The following is a 22,620-nucleotide window of genomic DNA, read 5'->3' on the forward strand; positions in this document are numbered from 1 at the left end:
AAAGTATTTTAAATATCACTTGTAGAATCAGAAGAAGAAGAAGAAATATAAGCCGTGTTCACAGAATTACCACAGTTGTGTTGAATCCAGGCTTCTGCTTTGGGGATTAAATTTTATTTCAGTATATTTATATCAGAAGAAAATTAATTTTGGCTTGCAGATTCGGGAGTTCAGTCTCACAAACTACACTGTTAAATCCGAAATATCCTTCACTTAAACAACATCCTTTAGTGTAACATTGAAGCTATCACTCAGAATGGTTTCATTTGATTGTGATGGTTTATTTGGACTGTAGGAAAAACTTTACCGGTGTCATTGTTGTTACCGCCATTAGATGGAGCCAAAGGCAACTGAAAACCGAAAAGAAGTAGAGGAGAGTAAACAAGGCCGTGTGATTACAACTTCCCCTTAATTCATTCAGAATTATTCCCTCTTATCCTGGATGTCTATGTAATCACTCCATGTCACCCAGACATTCTCAGATTAGCCTTAGGTTTGGAAAATAGTTATCAGAGGCATGTAAACAGAGAGGATAATGTTTTAGTGTTTTTTATTTATTTTTCTTGCCTTTAAAAAAATAATACATTTCCCAACAGTAAAACTATATTTTCTTTTTTCCCACAGTGATCACAATAAATATGGAAAGACTTATAATATAGTCATATTAAATAAAAAATATGACAAAAAATGTGAGCACCAGTCCTTGTGTTCAGAACTGACTCTGGGAAAGGTGCATACGTTTAAATTAAGATTTATTGCATTTGTTATAACCACAGCTGTAGCTGCTAAGTGTGACTGGTAAAAACTGCAGAGATTTTCAATACAGCATTTCTAAACATGCTAGTTTTCTTTAGAAAGCATAAATTATTTCTATTTGCACGCAATAACATTTTTTTAATGATCAGTGAACTGTGAACTGAAACCACTGCTGTGCAATGACATCCTTTACCTCTGTAATGCTCAAATCCTGTAAAATCAAATTAAAACTGAGGGTTATCTTCCAATTTACACAGTGTATGAAAACATCAGCAAGGATTTGGCCTTTTACTTTGGAAAGTATTATACCAAAAAACCCCAAAAGAAATAGCTTTTCTTGAGAAAAAGAATTGTTAATGCTCACAAAGCGGGGGATGGATATACAAAGTTATCACAGCATTTCCAAGTGTCAAGAAGGGGAGAGAGAAGCATCAACAAGAATTTCAAAGAGAGAACAAGTCTGGCGGTAGGATGTGAAAAATTTCAAAGACTCTGGAAAGAAGGAAAGACAGATGTGACTAAAGACCCAGAAAATTTTACCATGACTCTAGTGAATGACTTAGTTAAGTAGGCTCAAAGAAGACAATCTATAGGACCTTACAAAGGAAGGTTACAGACCAAGAAATACTCTTCTTCAGAAGTACTTCTGCAGAAGTAGACACCTTCAAGCCATATAGAGGTATGCTGAGGACACCATGGAGAAAGGTTAAGTGTACTGGAAGTGCATCCTTTGGTCAGATAAGGGGAAACTAGAGCTCTTTGGCCAAAGAGACGCTAATTATGTTTGGAGAAAGTAGGAAGAGGCATTCAACCCAAAGAACACTGTTCCCATAGTGAAACACGGGGGTGGGAGTATTATACTGAGGGGCTGCTTCAGGAACTGGCAACTTTTCATGTGACCTGTGACCACCACAAGAAAAGAATGGACTTCTTCAGTCTCATCTGACTACAGGTTTTCCCAACCTTATAAGCATTACATTTGCATAATGACTGAATCTAGCAATGCTGACTAACAATGGGCCAGGGGGTTAGTTTTAAGATCATTAATATGCAAATTGTGGTGTCAGCTTGCAGTTAGCTGAGGGTGAAGAATTCACTTGGATGAGCGAGGGAACATTTCAGCCACTGAAAAAACAACATCCAAATGAACAGAATCGATTTTAGCATGCATCAAGATAGCACAGTACCATGTTTTACATTTGCAAAGTTGCATCTGAACAAATCACAAGACTTCTGGAACAATTACGTTTGGACAGACAAGACCAAAGTGAAGATGTTTGGTCATAATGCTGCGTGTGGAGAAAACCAAACAAAAATTTCATACCAACTCTGAGCACAGTGGTGGAGGGGTGATGATTTGGGCTTGTTTTGTCACTCACAGGATGTGGCCACTTCATATTCAGTGAGTAAACCATAAAGTCCTCTATATACCAAAGTATTCAAGGGTCTAATGTGAGGACATCTGTCTGACAGGTAAAGTCTGGCCCAAACAGGACAATGATGCAAACACAGGTTTTAGATGACTGGTTTGTGACTGCAGCTAATCATCACCAAATGTATTCTAATTCTTGTTTAATTCAATATTCTTGATTTCCTTGATGACTGCAGAAATATAACGCCAAACTTATCACCTGACTCTTCAGCTCACCACACTCTTACAGTTTTGTTTCACTGTTGAGCTGACAGACAAGTCATCTTACTGCGTTGGTTCTTTTGTTTGTTTTTGGACAAAAAGCTCTTTTGAGACACATCCCCAGTGTGGGCAGGAGAATTTGCGATCCAAAGAAGAAAAACTTGCATGCATCACAGAACCTGTGTGTACGTAGCAAAGACCAAAAGACATATTGGAAGTATTTTACCACAGCTAACGTTCCCAGATTCAAATCAGGAAAACAAATACTTGATGTCTGATGTCATATCACGATGTTCCATATATGCTGTTTTCTATGAAAAGACTAAAATAAAATGTGCACTGTTCTACTCAGTTATCATTTGAAAATTGTATCGACTGACCCCTTCTCAGTACATCTCCTGATTGTTGAAAAAATTGACAGTGGATAAAGACTATTGATATTTAACTCAATATTAAACCAGTAAAGTCACAAAAACAGTTAAAAAAACAAATTACTATAGAAAGTATTGACACTCTTACACCTTGTGAAGAGGATTACATTTTAAATGGATTAAATAATTTTAGAATAGAATAGAATAGAATAGAATTCAACTTTATTGTCATTGCACATGCACAGGTACAGGGCAACGAAATGCAACGAAATGCAATGAATTTTTCCCACTCATTTACCATAAAAACATAACAGTGAAGTGAAAAAAATGGCAAATAATTACATTAAAAGAAAAGTTTTTCTGAGTAAATTTAACTTGGAAAAAACTGCAAAAAAAATTCACAAACAGTCATTCTAGTACAACCAATTATATTTTGGTACATGTCAAATGTTGATCAATTTTATGTCACACATTCATACAGAGTAAAACATTTCTGAATATGAAAAGAACTAAAAACATGTAATCTGATAAATATTTTTGTTCTTTGAGCTTGAAACATTTTTGTATTGTCTGGATATATCCTTTTCTGCACTGCCATTTTCCCTGAACATAGAGGCAAAGAGAAGGTCACATCGTCATGTGTCTGAGGAACGTCCAATACCCACCTGCACGGAAGCAGGACATGGTGACAGCTTTCTCTGTGCAAGGAAGCTCAGGAGGCTCCTCCTGGTGGCAGAAGAGCGTGGTGCTTGAAGCTGGTCAGCCATAACTTGACTGTGCAGCATTCTTTATGTTTGAGGAGCTGAGGCCTGAGGTTGCAGGTAGAGACTGCCCCGGCTCAAAACTCATCCTCATCCATGGAGCTGTACGGAGACTCCTCTCTGGCCCAGTCAATAATCCTAATGACTTGAGGGCACGGGAATATGAAGTATACCCTGTTCAAGAGGCATTTACATCAAATCAATTACTGTCCAAACACAAAATACAATAAATAAATAAATAATCATTCAATTAAATAATACATAGTAAAAATTGCATGTTATAGTGTAAAATCACTTTATGTTGCATTCCATTGGCATTGACAGCATTAGGACTAACTATTAAAATATAATAATAATAAGAACACATGGCAACGTCGTGGACTGTTTGGGCTGCTTTAGGTTTACAGCTGGGCTTTCTCCAGGAGTTTTAGTAAAGTATGGCTTAAGAAATTGTCTGCATAAAACACATTCCTTTAATAGAGAATCTATATGGCACTTGTGTAGACCTAGCACACTATAAATAAAAGCCACCTTGCAGACAATAAAAAAAGCTGACTTTAAGCTCAACCATTACGTCCCTCCAGTGTGTTCACCTCTGTACCCGTCCAAAGTGCACGATCTTTGGTATTTACTCATTTGGACCAATTCTCATCTTTGTTCAGCAATTTTCTTTTTTTCCAACAGTGTCTTTATTTCTTTTGAACACATCACTGTACACATCTACTAAGTGTAAAAAAAAACCAAGTAGCTAAACCTACATAAACTACAAGCTTCACATACTGCCTTTATACACATGACTTGTTCAGCAATTTTCATGTAAAATTTAATAAGTTTTGACAAATACTCTCAACAAAGAACAATAATGTTTTCAAACCAGTGCTTTAATTATTATTATTATTATTATTTTGCATTCTACAGCTCTTCTTGAAAGTCTATTAACTTCCATTCATGTTAATAATAATTTTACATGGAAAATCATCAAATAACTGTTTTCATCACATTTGTGGAGGGGTTTCATTAAGTCTTTTTGTGAAAGACATTTTGTGAACAGTTCACCTCCAAATTCAATTCAGATTTTGTTGCAGTAAAAGTTTTTAATTCCTTTTAAAAATGCCAATTCATGTGTGTTTTCCACACAGATCTGTCTTCCAACAGTCTGTAATCACACTGCTTCAACCATGTTGAGGTCTGCGTTTCATTTATGAAGTGTAGCTTTCCATTATGTCTTTTAATCTGGGTTTTTACTGCACTAACAGTGTGTTTCGGCTCACTGTCATGTCAAAAAAAATAAATTCCATCAATTTTGACAAAGTCCCCAACACCACTGGCTGAAATGCAGTCCTAAAGCATAACAGAGATTTCCCCTATTTTATTTTTATTTATTTATTTATTTTTACAAATGGATGTTTTGTTCCTTAAGATTGGCTTAAGCCATCCTTCCTCTGAGACCACTTCTGAAGAGGCTTCAGTGAACAGTAGAGGAATCGACTGAAGGGCCTGCGGCACAGATGCATTTCTCACATCCAGTGTCATATTTTTTGCTTGATGTTTTCCTTCTTTTGCCCTCTACTTTTTTAAGGACAGACTGCACACCATGTCAAGATGTGCTAAGTTTTTAACTAATAGTTCTCTGGGAATCTACTTGCTGGTGCAAAATTACTATTTTATCCTTGTCAAACTGTGTTATCTTTGACATTTTTTGATGACTCAGTTAAATAAATTAGACCAAAAAAAATAACACCAATACCTGAATAAAGTTAAAAATATATAGCCCTTGAAGCCTTTTTCTACTTGCACAAAACAGTACAGGCATACATATTTATATTCTTATAGCAAATGTAGCTGAGACTCATGAGGAGGACAGTTCTCTCCTGTTTGTCAGAATTAAAAACCAACCAACCAACCAACCAACCAAAAAAGAGACATTTATAGGTACAGCATCTTAGACATTTATGAAGCTCTTGCAGCCTATTAGACACACACACACGCACACAAAATTGTGTACATCCACATCACTAAGACAGCTTCCTCCACCACATGCACAAAGCCATAGAGAGAACTATGCCTGAAGACTACTCAAAGAAATGACAAGAAAGCTTGTCTAAGAAAGTTCAGGCTGTGTTGAAAAATAAATGTCGTGATTTCTAATACTGACTTTCAAGTTTGTTTTAAATTTTTAAAACAGAGTTTTTAAAGACAGGAGGAATAACTTGAGACTCTTGAACAGTGCTGTACCAGTGAAAGTGCTTTACCTTTAAATAAAAACGTAGCTCAAATCCTAGATGTGGAATCTAATCTAATCTAATTACGTTAAGTAGTGGCGTGATTTAATCGTGTGTATATTAATGCATGTCCGTGCACTGTCTTGGTAAGTGGCACCAGCTGCTTGTGACGGTACTTTTGGTGGTTGCCACAGCTGCAGGTTGACAGCACAGCTGGAAAGCAGGGCGCAGTATTTGACCACAAGAGTGAAGCATTGTACCACATCCGAGAGAGTCACCGGAGCGGCTGTCCGTTCCTTATTATGGGTCGTGTAATACATGTATTATTGCTATATACATCTTCAGATATTGCGCGGATTTATAATATATGTTTTTCTATTCAAATTTCAACATTTGAGAGTACACAAAGACAATCAGTCAGTGACCCGACAAGCTTAGTTAGTTGTTTCAAATAATGTATTGTTTGAGCCCAGTGTTTCTAGTCGGACAGAAAAGGGACCGAAACTAAACAGCCACGTAGTAAAAGGCGAAGCTCGCAAGAAGGTGAGTATTTGTTGTATTTTGTAGCATTTATCTGTGATATATTTTATAATTTATACTAGGGTTTGTAACGAAGGTGAAGCCAGGTGTTTCGGTGAATGACTTTCAGAAAATGGTCCTATGAAGGCGCGAAGGCGATTCCAGGTTGTAGCAATTCTTAGCTTGACAGGTCCCGTGGCTAATTAGCACTCACGTTAGCTTCACTAGCTAGTGCTACCCACCTAAAGTTTAGTGCGTCTTTCTTGTCATTGCCAGTTTTATATGAAGTGAAATTATTCAGCCTAGTCGCTGGAAATATAGGGGCTTTACAGTAACGTTTGCCATCAACTGTCTTGCTTTTTTCCCCGAGATGCCGACTCCGAGTCTGAGTCTGAGTAGATGCTGAGTAGATGCTAGCACCCTAGCTACTAGCAGCAGTTGTAGCCGCTGTGCGTCCAGCGGCTGCACCAGTCTTTGCAGCACACCCTATGAGTCAAAGGTTACCATTTATAGTAGGATACGATAATAATATAACATGTCACGCGGAAAGGCTTTGCAGAGTACTGCTGTCACTGTTTTTTAATCTTCGGAAAGGCTTACATGTAAATATCAACTGTGCTTAATAAGGCGTATCTCTGGTAGGGTAGGTTGTACACATGCCCTCACAGATTTACTTCAGTGGTGCGTGGCTGACAAATGGGCGATAAGACGGGGAAACTTTTGTTGCATTTGTTTTTAAAGTACACATAAATTATTGCAGAGTTAAGTTATATTTAACCTGAAAAATCCACTTACCAAAGTAGTTTGTTAGTGTTTAATTATAGCTTATGTTTATAAAAGCAGACTGTTGTTACGTAACCTTATTAGTGGATAAAACAGATCCCTGGTGAGTCGCTACGGCTTCTTCTGTGTCGCATGTTGATCTTTCTCATGTGTCGCAATCTCAATACTGGAGCTAAAAGTTGTTATATATTTTCTCTCTGCTTGGAGGTGCTCCTGTAGACTGACATGCTCTCAGCTAATCTGCCTCCTAAGAAGATGGCGTAGTGAGATGCCCTTTCAAGAAGTGCACCAGCAGTGCTGTGACTGTTACTTCTCTTAATGGAAGTGGATACTGAGCAGTCAGTGGCAGCCCAGATGGAGGCCAATACTTATCAAGAGGACCATGTTATAAAATCCAAAGAGGCTCAAGCCCATGCTGTGGAGCGTGAAACGACATTTAAAAAAGGGCTGGAAAACCCAAAGGATGCAAAGGGGGATATTCATAACGGTGAGTAAGCATGCTTTTCTGGAAAGGATCACTCATTCCTAGATTGTGAGGTCTCCAGTTCAAGTTCTGAAGTGTAATGGTGTCTCTTTTATCTAACACTATTTTGCCATGCATGACCTGTTTTGGTGGTTATGACGAGCCTCTCTAGGCCATCTGCAGCTCCATGTTGCACAGGCCTTTGAACAAGCATATTATATAGCTGAGCTAAATTCAAATTTTTCATCATCTGTTTACAGTGTTTCAGTTTGGGGTTTTTTGACAGAAAAAATGTGTACAGAATGTATCTAATTGTAACGTATGTAAGTGTACGAGTTTGAGGATACACATGAGACAAACTGGAAAAAGTAGCAGGAAGATTTTCTCACACAGTGCGTTACCCAGAAATACAAAAGCCTCCAAAATAGCTGAATTGTTGATCAGTGTGCTTTTGATGTGTTAAATTATTTCAGTGCATAGTTCTTTAAAGTGGCCTTTAGGCTCCACTTGTAATTACGGGTAGTTCATTTCATTGAAATATAAATGCGTTTTACTGAAAAGTGTACAGAAATATTTTTTGTAATTATATTTGGAAAAAGCATTTGAATATCTCATTTATTTTCTGTACATTTAAATATCCATAATTACATCAGCAACAAACAACATCATTAAAAAAAAAAAATTCTAACAAGATATTACGATTTTACCGCAAATAAACTCTTCTCAGGGGGACATTTCTGGGATGATTTCTTCAGTTTTGAATGACAGCTGCTTGGCAGACGTTCCCGCATTCTATTGCTGAAAATGAATCCTGTTTTCCTTCCTCATAACTACTTCAACCAGTGACAAGAGGACATAGAAAATGTCTGTCATGTAAAATGAACAAACCACTTCCACCGCTGACAGAAAATGGCACGTTTTGTCTGTAGTCTGTGGGTAACAAAGAAAATAATTTCCAGTCCCTTTAGATGTGTTTGTGTTGCAAGCTGAATCCCAGTTTTGCTCCTATAAGAGTAGATGCAGCTAGGAGGGATGCTTCAGTAACAATAGTGTTACATGAGTGTTTGTCGTTGCCTTGTGCACGTAAGCTATTGTTGCTTGACAAAGTTGTCTAGCCAGTTTGCCAAAAGAATCACATCCACTCAAACTAGTTCACAAGAATTTCTCATGACTAATTGTTGGATTCCTGAGGGCTTTCCCCCCTTCCTCTTTCAGGTCCTGTCAATTCAGATGTGATGCCAAATGGAAATGGACTGGCAGAGGGCTTTGATACTGCAGGGGACACCCTGCCTCTGACAGCTCCTCCCCAGAGCACCAGCTCCCCTGTCAACTCGCAGAACCGCGAGCCCTCCCCAGGTGTGGCTGCTTATCCACCCATGATGCTAGAGAAGTCTGAGGGGGCTAGTGCTGAGGTCACGGTTCACAAGAGTGATGCATTGCAGTCACTCAGACTCAGTATGCCTATGCAGGAGACTGAACTGTGTAAGCATAAATTTATGTGCAGTGAATGCCCCCTCTATAACCCTTTCTATTCTAACCTCCCGTTTTGATGTGGAGTGTTTTGGTCGTTGGCTCATGTACAAGTGTTTGCTTTAACTCCCCTGTCTGTGTGTTATCTGGACTGAAGGATTCAGTGAGGATTTCATTTAGCTGTTTGACTTTACCTCCTCCCAGCAACTCCCATAGCAGTCTTTTGTTTAACTCAAATTTTGTGTGGGTGCTTTTTTTTTGTTGTTTTTCAAGACACTATTTGAATTCTCGGCTTTGTTTTGCTACTAATCGCTCTGATACATTATCTTTTACATGGTATTTTTAAAAATTGGCACCATTGCCTGATTCACAGTTATGAAAGCTTATATTTTTAAGCATGGCAATAACTGATTTTGTTTGCCTGCACATTATAACTCCTACAGAGAATCAAAATAACTCCACAGGAAAAACCCACATGAAGTATCTCTTAATTGTTGGTGAATACACAGCTCTAATTCAGTGTACATCTATTGCAGTATTATAGCTGCGTACCTCTATACCAGGGGTCGGCAACCTGCGGCTCCTTAGTGCTTATACTGCGGCTCCGCGTGGTTTGGGAAAATAAATTAGAAGTATTTAGTTGAAGTGTAATTTATTTATGTTAGTTCTTTTTAACGTGTAGTTCTAAATTGGAAGATTGTTGTGATATTGAAATATAAAAATACAATTATATTTTATTATTTTTTCATCGCTCAAAATAAGCGTCACACTGGCGGAAGCCGGTGTACCTGCCGAAACGCCTGCATTTGCCGAGACTTTCAACCCCAGGTAGGCCAATTATGGATCTTCGGATCCACATTATGTCAGCAGCTCCACTGTGAACTATGTTACAAACAAACAGCGCTCACGCCTCACAGACAACAGCTTACAGTCCTGCGTGAAGATGAAAGTGACTTCGTACAGCCCCGATTTGCAGGCGCTGTGCGCAGAGGTTCAGGAGCAGAAGTCCCGTTGTAAACATACCACGGCAGACCCGACGATGTTTGCATGAACACGCTTTTCAGCATCTCTTTATTGACCACTTTTCACACACGGTTGCTGTACGCACACAGCCGGCTGTAGCTTTTCAGCTCACAGCCCGACACACACCAACACAACAGCATAGAGAGCACAGACGTTAAGGCGGCGAGGTGTGATTGCGGGTGCCGCTCAGGTGCGTCCGCCTCCCCTACAGACCACGCCTTGCCACACACATTAACCAGGTAAAATAAATATTCAGGCAGAATTTTGCAAACATCTATTTTTAAATTTTTTTAGCAGCATAGTTCTTTTATTTTTTAAAAGTCAGATCAAGGCTCCAAAAGCCCAAAGGCGATATAAGGGGGGCGGCTCACAACAGTTTTTGTTTGCTGGATCATTTTAGTTCAGCTTTCCTTTTGTTATATTTCTTTAAGAGTTCAAAATGTGTTAATTACATCAATAAAATGTAATTTTCTCTGTAGCACTTCATGGATTTCAAAAGCAACACACCTTAGTTGTTCGCATAAAGGTAAAAAACAATATATACAGTGTTATCTTCATTTTAGATGTCAAAAAGTATTTGCGGCTCCCGGTGTTTTTGTTTGTGTGGAAACCGGCTCCAAATGGCTCTTTGGGTGTGAAAGGTTGCTGACCCCTGCTCTATCCTATAGGACGCCTTTAATTTTATGGGTGTAACACGCAACAGTTATGTAACACCTGCTCTAAAAATGCCATTAATCCTTAAGTCAAGTGGCAAACCTTGACTTACTGCCCATGGCCAAGTATTAAAATAACTAAAATTTGAATAATTTGTTTACCATTGTCATTTGAGAACCAGGCTTCAAGCAGCTTCACTCACCACCATGCCAAATTCCAGCGTTTGCATTTGTGACATAACAGCCTGTTTAAATAATCTGCTTTGCTGTAGTTGGATAGTATATGTTAAGCGGTAGCATTTTTCTCTTTGTTTTAACATTCCTTGCCCTTCATCCCTTCAGCCAACCAGAAACCATCACTGGAGATGGAGAATGAGGAGAAGATTCGCCTAGAGGCTCGCCGGCGCCTGGAGGAGCAACTAAAACAGTACAGAGTGCAGAGACAGAAGGAGAGGGTGGGTGAATGCAAAGGGAAAATGATGTTTTTCTGGCAATAAATATACACAGAAACATTGGCACCATGGTGAAGGAGCTGTTTTATTACCTCAGGACCTGAGAGACTTCCAGCCAATGAGTACAAAGTTATATCACAATATTTACATGATAATGTCAGAGAAGCAGTCCTTGAACGTAATCTTAGGAGAGGTAGAGTGGTGCACCAGCACAGTGTCACTTGTTTCTGCTGATTTACTTTTTCCTGCCGTTTCCTGTGAAATTAGTTTAACTTTTTGGCTATGTTTGTGACTGAGATGAGTAATTGTACAGTAATTACTGGACTTATTCTAAGTTCTTTTACTTGATGTGAATATAAATATTTACACATTTATTCGGTTATTTTTGCTGGACACTCATTTTACCAATTAAAGAATAGATGTCAATTTTTTCTTTTTGTTTCAAATACAACCTCTGATTCTCTCCTGTTTTTTAGTCTCATCGTACCACCACCAAGAGCAGACCATTCAGTACCCTGGATCCAGAACTTATGCTACATCCTGAGGCATTACCCCGGGCTAGTACTGTTGCCATGACCAAGGAGTATTCCTTCCTCAGGACCAGTGTCCCACGTGGTCCTAAACTTGGTAGCCTTGGAATTCCCCCTCCCAAAGAAAAGAAGTCCAGGTCACCTCGCCCTAACAAGATCCACTCCTTGGCTGATTACAAGTCTCCTGAGAATGATGGTGGTGGTGGTGGAGGAGGAGGAGGAGGAGGAGGAGGCATAAAGGCAGCAGACATAAGCTCTGTCAACTCCACTATTAGCTCTGTGTCCACACTGTCTGAGATCAGTGTGACGTCAGAGTGCGGTACTTCTGAGACAGAGGCACAGTCCGGTGCTCCCCTCCACGTCCGGGACAGTGTGTCAGAAGTTGATGGCAGTGAATCAGGGGTAAGGCCCGGGAATGATGGCAATGACAGTGACAGCTCTTCCTACAGCAGCGTGTCTACCAGGGGAACCTACGGTATGCTCTCTGCAGCAGTGGAGAGGCAGCAGGGGCCATACACAGTAGATGGACGCGAGATCGCCCCTGAGGCCATGGGTCAGTTCCCTTCCCTTCAGGAGGTTCTGCAAGCAGCCACTGAAGAGCAACACTTCCTGGAGCTGGAGCAGGAAAGAGAAGGGACAGCAGAGCCTCGTAGCCGCAGGGACAGCTTCTCCAGCAGGTGACGATTTCTTACAAGAAAGGCAAATCAATAAATGTTTGAATTTATTATTTGAGTAGTGAGGTTGGTAAAATATTAGTGCAGTTGTGGTTACTGTGTATTTTCACAGACTGAGTATATGAGGGAACCTGAAAATTTTCATTTTGGAAAAAGATTGATATGTATAATCTTTTGTTGAACCTCTCAACTCATTTGTTTGATCTTATTCACTGAGGTTGTTTAAATTTGTTTTAGTGTTTCTTTGGAGAGTTCTGTGATGGGTCATGATGAAGTGCTCCAAGTGTTGAAAGAGAAAATGAGGCTTGAGGGCCAGCTGGAATCCTTGTCATCTGAGGCCAATCAGGTAATGCAAACCATCAGTAATATTTTATTTTTTATTTTTTTGGTCTTCAGTTCCTAATATAACCTTGTGGGCGACCAATATTATACAAGTACACACTGAAAATAATCGGGCTACATGCTATAACCACCTGCCCTGTCTTCTAGGCTCTCAAGGAGAAGACAGAGCTTCAGGCCCAGCTTGCAACAGTGAATGCACAGCTGCAGGCTAAAATGGAGGAGGCTCAAGTCAGCAAGGAGAAGCAGAGTGCCCTCACTACAGAGGTTGGCACACTACGGCAAAGCTGTAGCCAGCTAGAGAAGGCTATGGTAGAGCTCCAGAGCAGTCTAGAGAACAAGAATGCCAGTCTGGCTTCTCTAAGCAATGATTTAAAGGTTGCTGAAGACCAGTACAACAGGCTGATGGGGAAGGTGGAGGAGATGCAAAACGCTGTAACCTCAAGGGACAATACAGGTGAGTGATGGAGACTCAAATGGCTGAGTGTATATACTCACCTCCACCTCATATGTTTCAATTTTATGTTTTGATCCTGCGCTTTTGCAGTTCAGGAGTTGCGTCAGCAGATGGGTGGTCTTCAGAGTCAGCTTCAACAGGTGCAGCTGGAGCGCAGTACCCTACAGAGCCGACTGAAGACCTCCCAGGCCGAGATCGATTCACTTCAGCAGGTCAGACAGTGGTACCAGCAGCAGCTAGCTCTGGCCCAGGAGGCAAGAGTGCGTCTGCAAAGTGAAATGGCCAACATGCAGGTAAGTTTAATGCCCGTGCAGTTGGCTTTAATGTCACGGCTTGGCATTAGTTGTCATGCAGGAGACATAACTATTGACATGTCTGGTTCTGTTTTTTTTTTTTTTTTTTATAGGCTGGACAGATGACTCAGATTGGTGTTCTGGAGCATCTGAAGCTGGAAAATGTGACCCTGTCACATCAACTCACTGAGACCCAGCATCGCTCCATCAAAGAAAAAGAACGCATCGCTGTACAGCTACAGAGCATTGAGGTATTTTCCAGCTTCAGGTTTAAATCTAAAGTCAAAACAAACTACACGTTAACTTTGTTATTTAGCCAAGAGAATTAAATAAAACCAATCAAAATATTTAAAAAAAAAATCACAGGAATTGCAGTAAAATGTACTTTTGACAGTTTGTGTAAATGGGTATCTCGACTATATTTGAACATTGTTTAAAGTGCTTTTACTCTCTGTAATGTAGGCCGACATGCTGACCCAAGAAGCTGCTTACAAGCAGATCCAGGATGCAAAGAGCATGGTGGAAGATGACCTGCAGCACAAGCTGGACGAGTATGAAGAAGAGCGAGAACGGTTAATAAAGCTTGCCAACACAGCCAGCACCCTGGAAAGAGAACTAGAGCAGGTAGTCATGCCAAATGTAACCGTGACTTATTTGTCACCCTGCATGTGCAATAAAATTCTTAGACGTAATTCTTCATTTGTAAACTCTGCTCTTAATGTTCTGTCTTAGGTAAAGCTGACCCTTTCCCAGAAGGATGCACAGCTGCAGACACTTCAGAAGGAACATCTGGAGCTGATGCGCCAGCTGACAACCACTCAGGAGAACTTGCACACCAAAGAGCAGTCCATCAACCAGCTAGAGGCCCGATACCAGGAGCTGGAGGCCCAGCTGGCTGAGCTGCAGACAGAAAGCACTGCCAAGGATGACAACATCCAGTACCTCCAGAACGAGAAGATTGTCCTTGAGGTAGCACTGCAGGCAGCCCGAGCAGACAAGAGCCAACTTGATGAGAGTGCTGAGAGGCTTGGCGAGGATGTTCTGGTGGCCTCAGATGTCTTGGATCAACTACGACAGGAAGTCCAAGTCAAAGCCAATCAGGTATGAGACAGAAGATGTGTTGAGGTAGAGTTAATTTATTTTACATTTACCTAAAATGTTTTTTGCGGTTTGGAAATGTTTGCAATAGGTCAAAAAGGCTTGTTTTTGTGCCTGAAGAATGAGGATTTACCCCCTTCTCTTCAGTGTAGTTAATATTAATTTAAATAAAACTCAAGTAGCATTGATACAACTTATAGTGAGTAATGAAACAATTGTATTATGTTACAGATTGAAACTTTACAACAAGAAAATAATTCCCTGAAGAAGCAAGCTCAGAAATTTAAGGAGCAGTTCCTGCAACAAAAGGTAAGACGCCTTCATAGCTTTTACATGACATTATATGCTGCCTGCAGCAACTCAGAAAGACTTCATGTACATTTATAAGCCACTTGTCAGAGTGACTCCCAGCTGGCTAAGGCTGTGGCTGCCGTGGGAGTATGTATTGTAGAGCCAGATGGCAGACACATTCTCTGGAGGAGAGCGGTGCTGACACGCCTCACTGGATTGAGCATTGTCCAAGGCTGCTTTATTTTGCATTGACAGACTGTCATGAAAAGGGTGGAGTTAGCTGACAGAATGACAGACTCATGCACTGCATTGTGTGCCTTTCAAGATTTGAGTTATTGTAGGCCCTCTTTATATGCATGCATTAACATCTTGGTCCATCAAATAGTAATTGAACTGTTTTGAGCAACACATGACAACCAAGTAAGTTTTTGTGAAAATGTCTCTATTATCAATAAACTAATCCTGAATGACTGAACTCCGTACCCTATTGCTAAGGATGAGCCCATCCACCCTTCGGAGAAAGCTAATTTCGGCCATTTGTATCCACGATCTCATTCTGTCTCCTTTAAAGAACCAGCAATAATAGTGTTAACCAAACGATCAGGCTGATTAACGGATTTATGGCATTTCTCTACAACATTTAGGACACAAGAATTTACCAGCATTGGGTATCAATTAAAATTTTAACAATTAGATTAAATGACTGGTAAGTCTGTTACCGACTACTGACAGCAGCGACTATTAGTCGACTAGTCGTGCACATCCCTAATTTTAAACATATACAGGATAAAAGTAAGCAAATATGGTATTTGTTGTCAATTTGTTAAAAAGCAATGTGCATTTAGTAGCACTTTAAAAAAAATCAGCAAGTTCAGTCTTAGAGAGATTTTTCATTTTTTTCTTGCTAATTCATAAATGGCACAACAGACTTGTGTCCTCTCATTAAAAGGTTAGAATTATATTTGCCATCTTGTAGGTTTTACAATGGTTCACTATAGCCATTTTCATTGGTGGACTGTGTTCATGTTTGGCCTGCAAAAATAAAGCTTATCCACTCCTCTATGAATAGACGGCATCAGTGAATTAAATCTCTCTCAAACCCTGGAGATGATGCAGCCCTGTCTCCTGCAGTGCTGTCAGTTCTTGTTTTTTCCCTGCTGTGTCAGTCAAGGCAAATATGAGTGAGACTACTTGCACATCTCCAAAGGAGCAAATGCCTCATAAGTATTTTGTTCCACTTTAAACCTTTTACTGGGGTTAAAAATGCCATTTACCTCACAGGTGATGGTGGAAGCATACCGCAGGGATGCCAGCTCCAAAGAACAGCTGATCAGTGAGCTCAAGTCCACCAAAAAGCGTCTATTGATGGAGGTGAAGGATCTGAAGCAGGAGCTACTGGCTGCTCAGGGGGAGAAGCAGAAGGCAGAGCTGGAGCAGACCCGGCTGCAAAAGGAAGTGGTGAGAGTGCAGGAGCAGATGAGTAACATGGAGGCCCATCTGCAAACCATTCAGAATGAAAGGGATCAGCTCGAAACCCAGATTCAGGTACTGTTTGTCTGATATTTGCTCATGGCATTACAGTATTATATAATAAAGAAAAGATTATATTAACCTTGGGTGTTTTTTTTCCCCCCAATGCAGTCTCTACAGTTTGATCAGAGCCAGCTAGCAGCAGTGACACAGGAGAATGAAGGTCTAAGGAAACAGGTGGAGCAAATGGAGGCTGAAGCCAAGAAGTGAGTCATGTGGTCCCACAGTGATGATTTGGCCCATGATGCCCCTCTTTGTAGTCATTTGGTATTTATAAATAGAAATAAGGGGTAATGCCTAAACGCCTCATAGAAATAAAAGTTTGTATGTGTGGATTTTTTTTTTTTTTTTTTTTTTTTAATCCTCCTCAGAAATTCTGTGTTTGTTATATCAGGAAGTAAAATACATTTTTATTTATTTTTTTTCATTCATATGTTCTTTGAAATAGAGCCATCACTGAACAGAAGGTGCGTGTGAAGAAGCTGGGAACAGATTTGACCAGCGCTCAGAAGGAGATGAAGGCCAAACACAAGGCCTACGAGAACGCCGTGGGCATCCTGAGCAGGAGGCTCCAAGAGGCTCTGACTGACAAGGAGACGGCTGAGGCGGAGCTGGCTAAATTGAAGGCCCAGGTATCAGATGAAGGGAACAGCCAGGCCTTGCAGGTAATGAGCACTTCTTTTAAAGCTTCAAGCTGCAACATCTATTTAAAGAGTTTCAAGCATTAGAAGAAGTACCACTGTTAGAAAGCTATACCTGCTCTTATTTATTTATAGTTTGTATCACAATAAATAAAATGGGTGCATTAACTCCTACAGACATGTGTTACTGTCTGTACACCTCGTTTATGATGGACAGTGCTTACATAGGTGGTAGGGATCATGTTAAAGTATGAGTCATCTGTCTTTCTCTCTAGTCCCTTTGTGCACTACTCAACTCTCAAATGTGCATTAACCTTGGTAACGCCAGGTTTATGCATTGCAACCATGTTGTAACAGCCCTCTCTACAGCTTCATTACATTTGCTAAAGTTAGTGTTAAAAATATCATCTGATTCTGAATGTGTGAGGTTTTTATTTTATTTTATTTTGACAGATTTTTTTTTTATATGGATTGACCCGTATTCTTGTCATTTGTTACCATTTCTTGTCAGAAGGTTGTATGCCCCTGCATCGTGAATATAACTGTAGCTGTTGGCTAACTCAAACATTTCTTTATTTGTCATACAGAAGAAGATTGAGACTCTACAGGCTGAACTGCAGGCTGTTACCAACAGCAAAGCTATGCTAGAGAAGGAACTTCAAGAAGTGATCACCCTAACGTCCACAGAGCTGGAAGAATACCAGGAGAAGGTTCTGGAGCTTGAAGATGAGGTAAACTTTGTTAATCTTTCATCTTATAGCTCATATACTTTTTTTTTTTTCTCAGTTCAAACCTCTTTTTAGCCCCTTTCAGACATGCTTTTCTCTGTTAATCTCATGGCATCTTCCAGCTATCAACGTGTCTCCCCAGAATCTTGAGATGGGCATTTCACTAAAAGATCGTACGCTTTGGAGAACCAACCAAAAGGCAACAATACAAAACAGAAAAAAAGTCTTCGAGTGACACACTCTCCTGCTGTCCAATCTACTTGTGACAAACATGATTAATATACAAAAGAATAAATAAAATATACGTATGTTAAGATTTCAAGAACAGCAATCTTAAAGTATAAAATGCATTAAGACAATGTCACTTCATGTTCTGTCAATTTTTTTGCTAACACTGTGGCTTTTGTTGATGTGGGAATCATATAATGAAGACTTAAGGAAGATTATTGTAAAACGGGCTTACGTATGAATACCAGAATGCAATCACTGATAATAGACTGATAGGTTAGGTGTCCCAGAGCTTAGTTGGTTCATGAAAAAAGAAATAATTTCATGAACTTTTTCATCAATAATACAACTGTATGAGCGGTTTATTTGCACTTCTGAAATTATTCAGTTCATATGTTTTGTTTTGTTTGTTGTTTAGTTTTTTGTATCAATGACATGTATTGCTTCCACAGCTTCAAGAATCGCGCTGCTTCAAGAAGCGGATCCGAAAGTTAGAAGATGCCAACAAGAAATTGGCACTTGAGCTGGAACACGAAAAAGGAAAACTGGCCGGATTAGCTCAGTCCCACAATGCACTGCGGGAGCATGCCAACATTCTGGAGTCGGCCTTAGCAAAGAGGGAGGCGGATCTTGTCCAGCTCAATTTGCAGGTAAGAAAAAAAAGGATTGCATCTAATAATATAGATGTGGGTTTTGTTTTTATTATCCTGGTGACACAAAGTATCATATTACCTGTAGACTAAACTAGAAAAGTGGGGTTTCAGGTTCAAGCTGTTCTGAAGCGTAAAGAGGAGGAGGACCAGCAGATGAAGCAGATGGTACAAAGTCTACAGCTGGCCTTGGAAAAAGAGAAGACCAAAGTCATGGACCTGAAAGAACAGGTAAGACTTCTGTGCTGCATATTAGGCTAAATTATGATTTCCTTCTCTTTAAGCTGAAGTACAACCTCAAAATAACTCATATTAAAGTATTTTGGGAGTTAAATACTTTTTGTTTTGACACAAGACACAGCAAGAACCTGCTTACAATCTATAAATCAAACTGATAAACTGTCACATGCCTAGCTCAGTACATTTTCCTTTTTGACACCAAATTGGGAGTAGCGTGGTCTTTGGAGTTCCCATATTGTTTTATGCAATGTTTCCTTTAGGTGGCAGCAGCAAAGGCTGAGGCAGCCCACAATAGACGGCACTACAGGGCAGCCATGCTGGAGCTGTCAGAGATCAAGAAGGACTTGCAGTCCAAAGAGGACCTGGTTAAAGCTCTGCAGAAAGAAGCCCACAAACTACAGTGCGTGCATTTGCCTGATTAAAGAATACTGTGACTTCAGGAAAATTTTAATGATTTCTAATCTAATACTGTGTTACATAACCTATAGTAATTGACGATTTTATAAGCTGCTTAACAAACTCTGCAGGGCTCAGGATGAGCAGCACGCTCAGGAGGTTGCCAGGTTCCAAGAGGAGCTGGCTGAGGCTCACTCCCAGCTCCAGATCCTCCGGAAACAACTGGACGATGAACTGGCAAAGCAGCCGCTCACTAACCAAGAGGCAAGTACTCGTTTTGGGTTACTTTACCTGTTAGTTGGGCTACATTTGTATTCTAACCAACAGAAGTCAGTTTGGTAAAAAAAAATGTTTTTGTTGTGTGACTGTTGTAATATTTGATACTGATTAACTGAATTGATTCGAATACAACACTTAGGGTTATGTAGTCCTTATTTCCTATAAACTTTTCAGTGTTGCAGTTCGTTAAAACCTGTTTTAGTCTCCTTCCAATTTACTGTTGGAGATCACCTCTCAATAACACTGACGTCTAACACTGGCTGCTGGTTCAGGTTGAAGATTTGAAGTGGGAGGTGGAGCAGAGGCAGAGGGAGATTGAAGCTCAGAAACAGCAGGTGGAGATGATGGAGCAGTGCCACCACAGGGAGCTCGACAACCTACAGACAGCTCTGCAGGCAAGCTTTGACCTGATTATACAGTATAGGCACAGTGTCTCATGTTTCCATGTTTCTGTCATTTATGCCTCTTTCAAGCCATTTACTGGTAAAATAAAATGTCTGACTCAGAATATTAAAGTGGAGCTGGAGTCGGTACAGGAGGAGCTGAGCAGCACTAGGAAGGACAAGTTTATGCTGCAGGCCAAAGTGGGTGAGCTGAGAAACAGCATGAAGACAGTCCTGCTTCAAAACCAGCAACTCAAACAGGACTTCAAACAGAGTCGTCTAAGGAAGGTGAGGCAACTTTTCATGCCGTGAACGGTTGTGTTATGTGACGTGTTTAGTGCTTTCTTAGTTCCTAGCTGTGACATCATTTAAACTTCAGGAGTCCACTAAATAATGTACAGTAAAGTATTAACTGCTGAATGTGATTATTATGGTTTCTCCCTCTGCGAGAGTCTCGTCATGAGAGGTTGTTGTTAAAAAGATTAAAACCGAAGCAAATAAAACGTATGTTAATATTTCATATGGGTGCAACTAGCAATGGCTAATATGTTGTCATTTAGCTGGGTGTGCCCATTACTTTCTACAGTATGAGTAATGCAGGCATTCTGTCTTTTACAGAGATGTAAAGGTCAGTACTGCAAGTATAATGCCATATAAAAATAATGTGTTGTTGTTGTTGTTGTTGTTGTTGGAGCAGCAGCGCATGGAACTGAAAAGTGACGGGAACCCATCCACCCCAGTAACGCCAGTTAAGATCCCAGACTGCCCAGTGCCTGCCTCCCTACTGGATGAGTTGCTGAAGCCTTCGACTTCTGTCAACAAGGAGCCACTCAACAATCTCCACAACTGTCTACGACAGCTCAAGTAAGATCTTTTTTCTGTGTGAATGATTTGGTTAAACATTATCAGCAAACCGACATGAAACTTGTTTTTTTGTAGTGCTGGGCAGTTATTCAAACGCCAGAACTGATGTAACAGTTTTTTTCTGTTGTTTTTTTCCCTTTCAGGGAGGAGATGGACAGCCTCCAAAGGCAGATGGAGGAACACACAGTAACAGTACATGAGTCAATGAGCTCATGGACAAACGCAGAGGAAGGACTGGATCAACTGAGGCTTCAAAACAACATCTCCAACTCAACAGAGCTAAACAACATGGAGGTGGAAAATAACAACCATGGGGAACAGCAGCAATCATAACTAAAGAACTTTTTTCTCAGGCCAATAGAGGGAGAGTGGAGTTTTATCCACCGAGGCACTTTTTAGCCCCTTACACCCTTTCTCTTTTAACAATTGCTGCCAACATTTGGCATTTCTCCCATCGGCACAGAGGTGCATTCGCAGAGTAATACTTTACATACCATAGCTTTATTCTTTCTTCTTTATTTGATGGTTGTGTTTTATTTGTGTTACACCTTTGTCACATTTATTTATTTAGAGTTGAGAGATTACAACTTTTTGTTCCATGCTTCTTTTCCCCGTCTATACAAATCTTTCAGGCCATAAATTTTTTTCCCCTCTCCTTGTTAATTTAGCATTTTTCCTCACAAAAATTGGCTACTATCCACGTAATGTTAGATCAGTGGCATTCATGCTGCTTAATGATGACTGGCTTCATTTAAAGAAGTGTTTTCAGCGACAGAAACAAACCACGAGGCCGCCTAAAGGCTGGCTACCACATGTTCTTCCATTTATGTGTGCCTGTCTATGAGTGAAGTCGTTCGTCTATGAAAAAACTGACATGGTTAAACAGGCAGCCTGTGTTAAAACTTTATCACTCCTGTTCATCAACTTTAAAAATTCACGCACAGTTGTAGTCAGTTATTTTGTATTGCCTCATGTTAAGATGCAGTGTTTAATATGTTTGCTGTGTCACCCTGGGTTCTTAAACTCTAAAAAACAACAAAAAAAACAACAACGTTAATATCAGTTTGTCTAGCATGGACGGCAGTAATTTGTACGCAAAAAAAAGCCTTAAGCAATCTTTAATATGGTATAAAGGACTAATTTGTTTGGGTGAATATATTTCTGCTGAGGTTGTGTGCAAGATGTCACTTGTTATATTGTATATATGTGTGACTGCTTACTTAAAACCAGTTTATTGTAAAATATGTGGATTACATCAACTGACATCGCACACTTGATCAAAACTGGACTGACCGAGGGGTAAAGTTGTAAGATGAAACAACAACAAAAAAAAAAACTTCTAATAACAGTAAGTGCAATCAGATGTGTTCAGTTTCTGTTACAGTTAATACATTAAGTTTGTATTTACAAAAAAATGAATACCCCTGAATCACTTTTTTTCTGTTTCATGGGTAATGGGATAAGTTAATTGTTGTTTCCAGAGGTTAATATATTATGTACATGTCCTTTTTTTGTACGATTGTTTATTCATCTTAATTGATAGTGTAAAGAAAAATGGAATCTAATGCAAACCATAAATTGGATAACAATAATAATTCTGCTGCAGCTGCACTAACATTTCAGTATAGAGTGGTTGTTGGATGATACAGTAGCTTTCTGCATGCAGTTGTGCTGCAGCTGCTGTGCTGATGCTCATTCCCACACTAAATGCTTAGGCAAATACCATGTTATGCTGATGAATTTCCAAAGGGACGATGCTTGGAGAATGCTTATTGAGATGAAGCAAATAACACAAAACATTAAACATGTTGATATACTGTGTTCCCATATGTTTTTGGACAGTGTTCTCTATTGCTTACAGCTTTTTGTTATATATATATATATATATATATA

The 22,620-nt window shown here is 39.8% G+C and overlaps 1 protein-coding gene across 4 annotated transcripts; it reads left to right on the forward strand.

Annotated features, from left to right (window-relative positions):
* Window positions 1–6,106: 6,106 nt before the first annotated feature.
* On the forward strand, window positions 6,107–22,554 carry golga3 (golgin A3). Of its 4 annotated transcripts, none has more exons than XM_040028501.1 (24): window positions 6,107–6,286; window positions 7,253–7,532; window positions 8,724–8,990; window positions 10,997–11,109; window positions 11,583–12,313; window positions 12,548–12,656; window positions 12,800–13,106; window positions 13,197–13,399; window positions 13,513–13,650; window positions 13,862–14,023; window positions 14,132–14,500; window positions 14,729–14,806; window positions 16,070–16,333; window positions 16,430–16,524; window positions 16,767–16,983; window positions 17,547–17,690; window positions 18,368–18,565; window positions 18,680–18,796; window positions 19,066–19,205; window positions 19,333–19,465; window positions 19,753–19,875; window positions 19,987–20,151; window positions 20,558–20,727; window positions 20,871–22,554. In XM_040028501.1, the coding sequence occupies exons 2-24, from the start codon at window positions 7,364–7,366 to the stop codon at window positions 21,058–21,060; spliced, it is 4,602 nt and encodes a 1,533-aa protein (XP_039884435.1). In that variant the 5' UTR covers window positions 6,107–6,286; window positions 7,253–7,363; the 3' UTR covers window positions 21,061–22,554. The 4 variants fall into 4 exon arrangements, with proteins under 4 accessions (XP_039884435.1, XP_039884438.1, XP_039884439.1 ...); XM_040028504.1 differs by having other exon boundaries at window positions 8,724–8,864; XM_040028502.1 differs by having other exon boundaries at window positions 6,109–6,286; window positions 20,561–20,727.
* The last annotated feature ends 66 nt before the right edge of the window (window positions 22,555–22,620 follow it).

Source organism: Simochromis diagramma, unplaced genomic scaffold (assembly GCF_900408965.1).
Source record: "Simochromis diagramma unplaced genomic scaffold, fSimDia1.1 OVJJ01000781.1, whole genome shotgun sequence".
Taxonomy (NCBI): domain Eukaryota; kingdom Metazoa; phylum Chordata; class Actinopteri; order Cichliformes; family Cichlidae; genus Simochromis; species Simochromis diagramma.

Bases quoted from the DNA above. Each gene is read 5' to 3' on its own strand.
- golga3 (XM_040028501.1), top strand. From the start codon at position 7,364: ATGGAAGTGGATACTGAGCAGTCAGTGGCAGCCCAGATGGAGGCCAAT. The intron at 13,400-13,512 runs GTAAGTTTAATG...TTTTTTTTATAG, and splicing joins GTGAAATGGCCAACATGCAG to GCTGGACAGATGACTCAGAT. The intron at 20,728-20,870 runs GTAAGATCTTTT...TTTCCCTTTCAG, and splicing joins AACTGTCTACGACAGCTCAA to GGAGGAGATGGACAGCCTCC.